Source organism: Crocodylus porosus, unplaced genomic scaffold (genome assembly GCF_001723895.1).
Source record: "Crocodylus porosus isolate Cpor-Errol unplaced genomic scaffold, CroPor_comp1, whole genome shotgun sequence".
Classification (NCBI taxonomy): Eukaryota; Metazoa; Chordata; order Crocodylia; family Crocodylidae; genus Crocodylus; species Crocodylus porosus.
The window spans coordinates 11,022,987-11,035,707 of record NW_017728906.1 but is presented as its reverse complement, the minus strand read 5'-3'; the positions used below and the strand labels follow the sequence as shown (position 1 = coordinate 11,035,707).

The following is a 12,721-nucleotide window of genomic DNA, read 5'->3' as shown; positions in this document are numbered from 1 at the left end:
GTACTTCAAAGGGAGCTGGGCAAGACATGTTTTTGCCATCCTTCAAAAGTTACAAGATGTCTCCATTATCCATGGGATAGATATGCCCATCCTTCCAGCATAGTCAGCACTCCATTGCGTAAAGTTTATTTCAGAAGACCAAAATTCAAAACACTGCTCTGTTCACTTAAATATAGGGATCTGACTTTCAGCTGATCCCAACTTAGGCATATTCCCTAACCACTGGGTTAGTATGTAAGGGTTAGGGAATCTCTTCTATTTTGGCCAGAAATTCCCTGTAGAAACTGGAAAGATTTAGTTATCATGAATCTACACTTTCTGATGAAAAACACTTTTTTAGGTAACTCTGTTTTAAAGCAGTTCAGAATGAACAAGAAATGAGGGGGTCACAAATTGCTCAGACATCCTTACATTTATATTGTATTTTACCTTGATCAGTCCAATCAGAATTTTATTCTTTGTGAAAAGTAAGAATGCAAAAATGCACATCATCTTGGCAGAAGGATTTTAAATACCAATTTCACTTACAATTCATATAATATTTATTTTTAATTTTCTTTCTAATTTTCTCCTTAGCATAGGAGTTTGATAGTGTGCAATTTAATCAAATATAAGAGTGATGAATAAGGATGAAAATATAAAGCGTCATATCAATGACAAAATATTCAGCTTGTTGTCTCCTGTTGTCATTTTAAATAATGCAGCAAAGCCCACTTTAATGAATTTATTATGTGAGATTAATCCTCCAAAAAGAATACAGTTAGCATACACTAATCTCTATAGTCTTTATTTATAATGAAATCTTTAATATTTGCTATGGGAATAGACCTGTTAGAATAAATGCAGAGTATTTATTCTCCCAGCCCTGAAAAAAATAAGGGTTGTAAAACTTGATCTATAGAGTTTATATGGAACTATCTTCAAATTATCTCTGCAGGTCAGAGCTTGTAGATTTGCTTATTTGGTATCCGTCCACTTCAGGACCATACTTGATTTTTGGTCTATAGCCATGCTTTTCTACTGAATGGCTGTTTTGGTCTAAGGCCATGCATCTCAACCAATATGGCCCTAATCTAGTGAATACATAGACATTCATCTAATTAAGATTAGGTCTTTCTCCATTTTATTACAGAATTCAAATATGCCTACAAGAAAACTTTCTACTTTCTTCATTTAGATGTTCACAGCTCAAAATCCATTGTACATTTCACACACTTTATTATGTACAATATGCTCTTGGAAAGTCTACCACTCCATCTATGTAATTGCTTAACTTATCCCCTTGGTAATGGAATTTTTAGTAGTTGTGTGTATCAATGAAGAACACACTTCAGGGACTAAAAATTGTTTCCCTGACACATACGCATGCATACACACAATTGGTGGTGATGTACATACACAAATAATATAATCAACGCATTTTGACAGTATTAATTGAAAGAATAATAAACCCAAGCCAGTGTGCATGAACACATGATGTATTTACCACTGACAAACATTTATACTGGCTGATTTAAATTAAAGAGATGATCTGAAGCTGAAATGTGTGTTCCAAATAACCTAAAAATTTGAAATGATAAACTCAAATTCCTATTTTATTACTGAGCTGTGGTAGCCAAAATATATATCCCCTTGTAGCAAATGTGGAGTTTATGTTAAATTCCATGCATACAGAAAATACATAGATTTGGCCTCTTATCTGGCTATTAATACTCTTTCAAGCACAGAAACAAATACTTACAAAGTAAGTTATATAACACGTTATTAGTATTAGAACACTACAGTCAATGGATGACAGACATCTTTGCAATTTATTTGGTTAACATGTAAAGTTCACATAAGAACATTATTTACCAAGCCTTACCTAATATTCATTACTGGCCATTAAGTTACTGTTGTTAATGCTAAGAGTTATGTCTTCATTAGCACATTTTCTCATTGGCAGGACTTTTCTAATGGAAAAGTAAGCGCTTGATGACTTTTTCTTATTTTCTGTTGACCTGAGTGAATGGGGTTTTTAATCTTTCCAGTGATCCACTGGCAGAGCTCCCTGTTCCCCAGGGATATTTTAGGGGCCAAGATCATTTTTATTTCTATATATTGCCAACCTTCTCTAGTGTCCCTACCATTTAGGGCAGATAGCATGCCTGCAAAGGAGCCATAAATCGGTAGGTTTCTATTACATCTGACCTGGGGGTGTTACACACTAGAAGGGGTTGCATACTAGCTTCACTACAGGTGCTAAGTACTTTTCTCTGCAAAGTTGAGAAATATTTATGGTGTGAATTAAAATAGCAGGCCCAGCTCTCTAACATTTTGGCTTGATCATGGTCGGGGCAACCATTTTTGGGCCCAGATTGTGGCACCCCCTCTCTATACACCCTGATTGACTGAGGAGACAAGTTTAGGGTCTGGCTTAATTGCAGCAGCTTGCTTCCAAGGCCTCTGATTGCTGCTGAAAAGTTCACAGACTCTCTCCCCCACAGGGTAGGGACAGGGCGGTTTGCTTCTCTGGGTGGGAAAACTGGGGCTTGCAGGGGGAGGGGGTTAGGGGATCCTGGGGGCTACCTTGACAGATGGCCCTGGCACCAGGTAGGGGATGGGCTATTTGCACCTCCATGCGTGTATTCCCTTCCCCTCCCTGCAACTCCTGGCTCCACAGTTTTCCCACTCAGAGGAGCAAAAAGCCCCTCTCCTAACTGATTCCAGGGCTGTCTGTGAAGGCAGCCCCCAGGTGACCCCAACCCCCTCCCCATGCTCCAGTTTTCCTACCCAGAGGAGCAAACAGCCCCTTCCATCCCCATCCCCAAGCTCTCTCCTCCTCCCATCTCTTTTGCAACCCCATCAAAACTCCTCTGGGCTGCTAGGCTTTTGTTGTCGGCTGGGGAACTCCCCAGAAAGTGACCACATCATGGCATTTTATTACAAATCATATTTTTCATGAAAATCACTTAATTTAAATCAGGCCCTAGAAATAGTTTCTGCTTCAGAATGGTCCCCCAGCCTGCCACTTCTAACACCAATCTTGTGGTGGGCTGCAACGAGGTTTCCAGAGGATCAAGGGAATGGTTTGGAGAAACTACAAAAAGGAAACAGCATTCTATTTTTTCATAAGCCATGTTCCCACTTCTTTCCATTCCTTATGGGGAAAGCAAAAGGCATGCAGAAACAGAAGGAAAGGAACTGGCAGGTTTTTGTGGTATGTGTACTGACCTAATTTCAGTTTTAGTCTAATGTCTATTGTTGCTTTCCAGACAGTTCTCTTTTAATTAGCTGTATATTCCTTCAAAATTTCCTTTTCAGATTCAATATTTAAGGTACCTCCTTTTCTGTAGTTACCTTAGTATTATGAACCTTATCTAAGAAAAGCCAAATTCTGCTTCATTTCCAACAACTGTGGCACCCTATGCCTAACAGGTAATTTATTCATGGTCTTGTCTTACCCTCTAGGTCATAACATCTCAATTCAAACTAACTAATTTCAGCACCAATAAGCCTTCATCAGTGCATAACAAGTAGGGGTAATGTACAACATCCAAAATGTTCATAGCACAATACACTCTCCTGAAGGAAGGGCAAGGGATTGTCTTTGGCCTGTCACATTCTAAAGAGAGATAATATGATTTCAGTCCCCAACGAGTCTCCTTGCATAAAAGATCTTTTACTCTATTGACCTCAAAGCATGTATAAGAAGGCAAACAAAATGGCTTTTACATTTGAGAAACCCCTAGACTTCATCAATATTCAATATCCCATGGCATGTAAGAGCTACTTAAGAAGCATACAGATAAATATAAACTTTTAAATTTCTATACTGCTTGTTGCTATGGAAATTGGATATATTAATTCAAAAAACCCATATTCTCATCTTTAAAGCTTTAAAGCTAAATTCAGAAAAAATGGATGCCTCGTGTTGAAGTTAAGTTATCTGTCACAATTTCTGGCCATGTCTTGTTTATTTTGTATACCCTGCATTTTAAAATACTGTTTATATAATTTTCATTTATCATTTTGACAGCACACGTTTTGTTCCAATATCCTCATTCCCCACCATCATCTAAATCTGAATAAAATTGTCTCTGTCTACTGAGTTTGAAGACTTTGAGGATGCTGACTATCGCTTTGGCAGACAAGGTTCTTTGGGTAAATGTGATATCTTTTATTAGACCAACTAAATAGTTGGAAAAATTGTTCTTTCCAAAGAACAATTTTTCCAACTAGTTAGCTGGTCTAACAAAAGATATCACATTTATCCAAGGCCTATTTCATTAGGCCAACATAGCTACAACCAACAACCCTGACTTCCACTTTGATAATTTTAGGTAAAAAATAAAAGTTTAGGAAAGTCTGGTAGCTTATCTAATCTCTCCAAAATTGGTGAGCCACTATATTTGTGTAGCTGTTCATGAATCTCCCTTGCTTTCAATATTTGGTACATTTTCAGTTCATAGATTCATAGATTGTAAGGCGTTGGAAGGGACCTTGCAGATCATTAGTCCAGTTCCCCTGCACTAGGCAGGAAAAGACAACTGGGGGTCAAGTGACCCCAGTGAGGTGGTTGTCCAGTCTGCTTTTGAAGATTTCCAGGATAAGTGACTGAACCACCACTGGAGGGAGTTTATTCCACAATTTGGACACCCTGACTGTGAAGGCGTTTTCCCTGGAATTGAACCTGAAGCGGCCTTCTAGGAGTTTGTATCCACTGTCCCTGGTCTTCCCCAGGGATGCCCTGTTCACCAAATTTCATAGTTAGTAGGGTCAGAAGGGACCTGAGCAGATCATCAAGTCTGACCCCCTGCCATGGCAGGAAAGAGTACGATGTTTGACCCCAGCAAGGTGTTCGTCTAGCCTCCTCTTAAAGACCCTTAGGGTAGGAGCCAGCACCACTTCTCTTAGAAGTTGGTTCCAGATCCTAGTCGCCCTGACTGTGAAGTAGCGCCTCCTGATATCTAACCTAAATCTACCCTCTGCCAGCTTGTGATCGTTATTTCTAGTCACTCCTGGTAGTGCTCAGGGGAACAGGGGCTCCCCCAGTGCCTGCTGGTCCCCTCTGACTAGTTTGTAACAGGCCACTAGATGCCCCCTCAGCCTTCTCTTGTGGAGGCTGAACAGGTTCAGGTCCCATGGCCTATCCTTGTGGGCCTGCCCTGCTGCCCCCTGATCATGTGAGTGGCCCTCCTCTGGACCCTCTCCATGCTGTCCACATCCCTCCTGAAGTGAGGCATCCAGAACTGGACACAGTACTCCAGCTGTGGTCTTACCTGTGCGGAGTGGAGTGGGAGTATCGCTTCCTTAGTTTTGCATGAGATGCAATAGTTAATGCATGCCAACGTGTTTTTTGCTCTGGTGGCCACAGCATTGCACTGCTGGCTAATGTTCATGCGATGGTCGATCACTACTCCAGGTTGCTTTTGGCCATGGTGCAAGTCAAATTGTCACCACCAAGTCTGTAGGAATGTTGGGGTTTGTTTGCTCCCAGATGGAGCACCTTACACTTCTGAGTGTTGAACTTACACTTCTGGTTCCAGTCTGCCCAGCTCTCCATCATGTCCAGGTCTGCCTGTATCTGCAACCTATCTTCTGGCATGACCACACTCCCCCATAACTTGGTGTTGTCCACAAACCTGGCCAGAGAGCTTTTCACCGCAACATCCAAATCATTGATAAAGATGTTGAAAAGCACTGGTCCAAGCACAGACCCCTGAGGGACACCACTTGCCAATTCTTGCCAGGATGAGACAGATCCACTCATGAGAACTCTCTGGGTCCCACCATGCAGCTAGTTTTACATCCACTGAACTGTTGAGCAGTTAAGTCCACAATCTTCCAATTTTTCCACAAGGATATTGTGGAATACTAGAAGTCTAGGTATATAATGTCTACCTTCTCTCCCATGTCCAGGTGGTGAGAGACCTGTTCATAGAAGGAGATGAGCTTGGTAGGACGAGACCTACCCATGACAAAGCTGTGCTGTCTGTTGTTCAGAATCTTACCCTTAATGAGCGTATCGCACATAGATTCTTTAATGAGTTTTTCCAGGATTTTCCCTGGGATGGAGGTTAGGCTGATTGACTTATAGTTGCCTGGGTCCTCCCTCTTCCCTTTCTTGAAGATGGTCACAATGCTGGCCCTATTCCAACATTGATACCTCTGGGATCTCCCCTGTGTACCATGATTTCTGAAAGACTTTTGCCAGGAGTTCCGCAATGACCTCAGCCAGCTCCATCAGCACTCTTGGGTGAAGCCCATCTGGTCCTGCTGACTTATAAATGTCTAGATTTTTTAGTTGGTTTTGCTCAGCATCCACAGTGGGAAGGCTATCATTCCCACCATGCCCCCTGTGATCCTTATTTTGCTTGTCTTTCCCCTTGGTCTGGTGAAATGCTGAAGCAAAGTGGGCATTTAGGAGTTCGGTTTTTTCCTGAGTGTCCATTACCAGCTGTCTCAAGGTATTAAGCAGGGGCTCCACACTTCCATTTGTTTTCCTTCTGCTCCCTGCATACCTAAAGAAGGACTTCTTATTGTCCTTGCCTCCCTTGGATAACCTAAACTCAGTCGCTGCCTTAGCTTTCCTAATCATTTCCCTACAAGTCCAGACCACTGTTGTATAGGCCTCCTTGATGACTGTCCCTAGCTTCCACTGTGTGTACACCTCTTTTTTCTTTGTCAAGAGAGCCTTGATGTCCCTAAAAAGCCAGGAGGGCTTGCCAGCCCTTCTACTACCTTTCCTCTTCATGGGAACAGTTTTCTTTTGTGTTTCACGGATTGTGTCCTTGAGGAAGGACCACTCTTCCTGCACCCCATTCGCCTTCCATCCCTGGTTCAACATTGCCTCCCCTACTAATGTCCTGAACCTGTTGAAGTCAGCATTTTTGAAGTCCTGGACTTCAATCCTGCTAGTTGGTTTCTTACCTTGTGGCAAACAGTGAACCTGATGAGCTCATGGTCACTTTTTGCCCAAGCTACCCTCAGTGTTCAAGCCACACACCAGATTATCTCCTTTGGCCAAGACCAAGTCTAGGAGAGCAGTACCTCTTGTTGGCCCTTGTACTTTCTGGGTCAGAAAGAGCTCCACAATTACAGTTAAGAAGCTACATGACTGATCCAACCTAGCCGAGTGTTCCTCCCAATCTATGTCGAAGTAATTGAAGTTGCCCATGACAACCAAGTGCCTTACACACACGGCCTCAGTCAGTTCTTGAGAGAACTCCAGATCAAGCTCCTCCCCTTGGTTTGATGGCCTGTAGTAAATGCCCACAGTTAAGTCTGTCTCACCTCGCCACCCCCCTCCTCCCCACCAAGCTTGACCCAAAGGGTTTGAAGCTGCTTATCTTTGGAGTCAATGTCAGCCTCCAGAGAGGTGTACTTCTTCCTCACATAGAGAGCTACCCCTCTGCCTTTTCTCCCTGCTCGGTCCCTTCTCTGCAGGGTGTAGCCCTCTACAGCTGTGCTCTAATCACGGAAGGAGTCCCACCAGGTCTCCATGATCCCTACCAGGTCACACTGCCCACTAGAGAGCAGGAGGGCTAGCTCCTCCTGCTTGTTCCTCATGCTCCTGGCATTGGTGTATAGGCAGCTGAGGTCCCCAACTGACACCCTCAATTTCCTGAGATGCGGTGGGAGAACCATTCCATTAGCATTTTCAAAAACATTTATCTTAGTGTCCTCCACGTGGACAAGGTATAATCCTGCACAATTTATACATACAAACTTTTTTTGCAAGCAAGTCCCCCAGTATAATTTATTCAATTTTGTGCCAAATAGCAACCTGGGGTATGCAATTATATGTCACAATTATATTGATATCAAGCGATATTGATACAAGCTGTTACAATGAAACTGTTATGTCTGCATGATTCTGTAGTTATACAATTATAGAAAAACAACTCCAACTTTAACTTTGCTTCATTCAGAGTTAAAGTTAGGGTAATTGGCTAATTTGTACTGCTACAAGATCATACAGACATAACCTGTACCCTTTTAAAGCACCTAAAATGTCCTTTGTCCATATCTGCTGTCAATAGCATAACTAGGAGGGATGAGGGGAACATGAGTGCTAGGTGTTGATCAAGGGGGTATGCTGGAATGGACACAGGGCATGCTAGAAACGATGTAGCTATACTGCTACTCTGATATCTACAGGATCCAGCTATATACAAGAGGGAAAGAAGCCAGAGGGTGAGAGGAGCGAAGCTCTAGGGTCTCAGCATTATGGAGTCCAAAGGAAGGAGCCAAAGGGGTGAAGGCAGGAAGCAGAACCCTTCTTTTACAATGGCACAGTTGTTTCACCCTTCTTCATGAAAATTCAAATAGTTAACAGGTTAGACTAACTGCAGACTAAATAATCTCTGGCATAATTGATAGATTATAAGAAAGTTTTGAGAAAAGGGAAGGGCCACTTGAAATCATGTTCCAAATGAAAGTAAGTAGAATGAAGGAGTGAATGAATGAACAAGTTCTAGCAAGACCTTAAACTGTAAGCGCTACTCCTGGAGAGGGGTCATGCCAAGACTTAAAAATGCAACCATGTTCTTGCTTTTGGAAGGATAACAAGTTTTGGTGAGTTCCACTTAATGCAGGGGGCCAGATCTTCTGTCTCAATTAGTCTACTTCGCACCCCTCTAGCACCACAAAATAACCTTTAAGTTGGTAAACTGGGATTTCCCTAAAACAAGGGATATTTTTGGTGATGTAAAGCATACTAAAAGTATACAAAATTAATACCAAATGTCAGCACAATAGAAAAGGACATTTAGTGAGAGAAGAAAATAGTTATTATGAGTTCTATTTTATATTTTATATGCTGTGCTGATAAACTGTTTTCCAGATGTCCCCTATAGAGGCTTTTTCTGTTACTTTAAAGTGACATTCCATGTTTTAAAGAAGGAATGCAACCTCATTGTTTTAGAAGAAAGGTACATTGTGTTTTTTCCAAACTCAGAAAATCTTATGCTACAAATAAAGAATAAGTTTTCTGAGATTTTTTTAAATACAGCTGACAATTAGAGCAAGCTTAAGGTCTTGATTTTAATTAACTTTAAGAATTTACCATCTGTGTCAGTCATTTTTTTTCCATTGTTAAGGTCAATGGGAACAATGTAGGTGTTTCGAGCTCTCCATGTAGTTAAAATTCATTGAAAATCTTGCTTACAGATTATGTTTGAAGTAATTAGTTAGTAATAAAGCCACATTTTTAGTAATTAAATATATTTGTTATGCTTATATGGACTACTGACAGGCTTGGGTCTACAGTGCAGATAAATGAAATGAGGCCACTGTAATAACAACCAATCATACCCTCCCTCAAATATTAATTTGCATGCAGTTACTGTATTAGTTTTAAGGACAGAAAAGTCCGAAGAAGGCTGCACAAGTCTCTAGAGTTCTGCCTGACAGTTTTCTTCACCCACCTGTCACTAGCTGCATGGTTGGGTAAAGCAAATGCTTGAACCTGGGTTTCCACCACCTAAAGGCCATTCATGCCCCTCTCTTTCTTCCCATCACCCCCTGTGAAATGTCATGTTTAAAATTTTTTGAAAAGTTGCATTTCATTCTGGGCTGGAACAGCAACAACAAAACTAATTTCAGATCTTTGAAACCTGTCACATAGTTGTTAAGGCTCTGACAAGTGCAGGCAGTTCAGAGTTAAGATTCTACTTAAAACAAAATCAGGTGTGTCAAGGTACAAAATACAGAATCCTGGTGTTGCTTTTGGCCTGTAATCATGTGATGAAGGTAAAATATGAAAGAAAACGATATATTGAAAAGAATAATTTAATCAAATACATCAAAATGCCTTTACTCCTCTCATACTATTGTAAGCTGTCATTACAGATGGTGGAGTGCCAAGTTGTTAGGGTACATTCCCTAATGTCAACATTTTATCTTCAGTAGTGGAATCTTTTCTTCCCTCCTTCACTAGACTCTTTTAGCAAGATCTGTCAATTTCCATTGCATTAATCATTGCTTCTGGTTGCCCTTCAACTGACTGAGATCCCTTTAACTTCTAGAAGGGGCAGTTTGTCAGTCTTATTGGTATGCTGTGACAATGACAGCCCATGAAGCAAAGGCATCCCAAGAGGTCAAGTAATCTACTTACATTACTTAGCTATATGATAATAAGTTGCATACATTATAGTTATGCTTACAGTTCCTTTTTGAAATATTCTATCCCTTTGCATCAGTGTACCATTATTTGTTTTTAAACATGTATTCTGTAGTAGCCCCTCAGCATCAACCTTGCCAGAACCCCGTTGTTGTTGCAAAACTTAAAAATGACAGTTCCTGCCCCAGAGAGCTTACAACCTTAAAAAAGGACCCCTCTCTCTCTCTGCCCTCACACACACACATTCACAAAGTCTATAGTTAGATGTAGAGGTGGACATGGGTGAACCAGGTGGCTCCCTAGGGCCCAGACAGAAAGGGGGCCTGAAAATGGTAATTTTTAAATGATTATCATTATCTCTGGCGAAGGGGAACCCGATACTAAAAGTTCACCCAGGGCCACCAGGAGTCTAGGTATGGTGCTGGTTAGATAGAAAATGAGACAAACAAAGTTTCAGTGGATAGAGGATAAGAGAAATGATAGGTTTTCTGCAACGTTTAGCCAATAGTAGTACTGATGCTATATTCAAAATAAGTGATATTGGTAAAACTGGTAGTTACTCTATTATAAGATTTTTTTTGCCACTATTGTTCATTGAAGGATCACAGAATGTTTTACAGGTCATTAAGGAATGATGCCTGGCAGCATTTTCATGAATTGTGCTTTTACAGAGAGTTGCAATAAAAGCTCTGTAATTTATTTCCTATATAAAACAAAAGGGTAAGCAGGGACACCCTGGTACAATTTATACAATGTTAAAAGTGTCCTTTGATTATCAGGTTTACAAGTAAATCCAGGCACACAAAAGCCAAATGATTTCTCTCATGCAACAAGTCAATGGAAGAATGGCCACAGCCAAACTCATTACTCTTCACCTCCTGTGCTCATGACTAGAAAACATTTCCCACTTTAGGAAAAAATCTGGAGTACTCTTGGAATTAGACATCTGTGAGTAATGGAAACTATACCTAGTTATATAGGTTAAATGTAATTCAAGGAGACTGTTTTCCTGCTGAAAGGAGGAAGAAAGAAGTTATGACAGATAGAAATTAATTCTACACTGAAATGTGCAATGGAGAAAATGATACAGAACCCGGATTTTAGTCATAGCTTTATACAAAACTTAAGTGAAATTTAGTCACTTTTCATTTGCTAGTTTTATTGCTGGATAGTACCCACTACTTCTAGAGAAAGATAGGTGACCTTTATAACATTTTTGGAGAAACACTGCACTTCAGGCTTGTCACTTCCATGCAGCAGCTCAGTGAATACTTCTATAAATTCTTTATACTTTTAACCTTTAACCTGAGAACAGCGCACTCATATGGCATTTAGATCTCATTGATAAACTAGTCTTATTTTGTCACCCTCATACCTTCAGCGCTACAGTGCAATTATGATCCTCCTTGTAACCTGAATGAAGGTGGAAAACCTAGTCATTCTCATCACTAGATTCCACTACAGAGCTATATGCTGGACTAGAAGCAGAGGCAAAGAGGGGGTTTTTAAATTGAGGTAGGGAACATGCTCCCTCAAAATCCTGTGCACTATCTTAAAGGAAAATAAAAGAAACAACCCCAAACTACTTTTACCTAAACTAAAAACAGCTATATGTTGCTGCATATATAAAACCAGAATCCAAAATAAATAAATAAATAAATAAATCCTTCCATTATTTATTTTAATTGAAAAGATAATTTTTGCCTATCCTAAATTTTCACCTCCTGCCTGTTGGTAGAAATGTGCAAAGCTTAGTAGAATGCACAGGTATTCAGAGATACAGAAAAGCCAAAACATTCAAGTTTTTCAGACCTGAGGAAAAATAGGCTTGAAAGCTTGTCTAAACCTCACAACTGTGTGGTTGATCCAATAAAAGATATCAACCTCCATAAAATATCCTTGCCTCTCAAAAATTTAATGAGAGATTTCATATGCGCACACTGGGTGTGTCTACACGTTTATTAATATGTAGTAGTTACTATGCATTTAGTTTAGTACTTGCCTAATGAATAACTTGTGCTACTGTGCAGTAGCACTGGCACATGTTTTTTTGTGATGCTTACTGAACAGTAGCCTAATAACACTATGCAGTAGCATATTAGCACTGTTTTTGCCTGGCACGCTACTGCACAGTGTTATTAGTTTACTGTACAGTAAGCGTCTCATGTAGATGAGCCTACTGTCTACCACCATGCAATGCTTCATCAAAAGGTGAGGAGGGGTTTATTTAGTATTTTAGTTAACACCATTTTATTGTGTCTGTTTTCCTCTTCTACTTTCTCAACTAAATATGTCAGGCATTGTACTACAGGCACTAGCAGGCTACTTCCTGCATATAAAACATTCTCACACTGTTCCTTTTAGCTTTGCTCTTTACTGAGACAGGCAATACCTCTCTAACCTACTTTTACCAGATTTTAGTACTGTTCTCTTAGTGGGGGTTCTCATGAAAACTTCACTTGCAATACCTACCAGAGGAAATGCTGGGGGGCAAAGATCCACCCCCTGAAACTGGATGTGAGGCCAGGATGCTATTTAAAAATCCCGCCCTCAGGAATCTCGAAAGAGACTTCACCCCAATGGTCGGAAAGGATCCTTGCAAAAAGATAAAAGTTA

General features: G+C 40.5%; 1 protein-coding gene across 1 annotated transcript in view; it reads right to left on the bottom strand.

Annotated features, from left to right (window-relative positions):
- Nucleotides 1-12,721, bottom strand: part of EPHA6 (EPH receptor A6) — a 948,424-nt gene that overhangs the window by 137,155 nt on the left and 798,548 nt on the right. Inside the window, exon 13 of the mRNA XM_019528673.1 lies at nucleotides 12,578-12,700. Coding sequence (XP_019384218.1) covers nucleotides 12,578-12,700 — 123 coding nt within the window. The remainder of the gene's footprint in view (nucleotides 1-12,577; nucleotides 12,701-12,721) is intronic.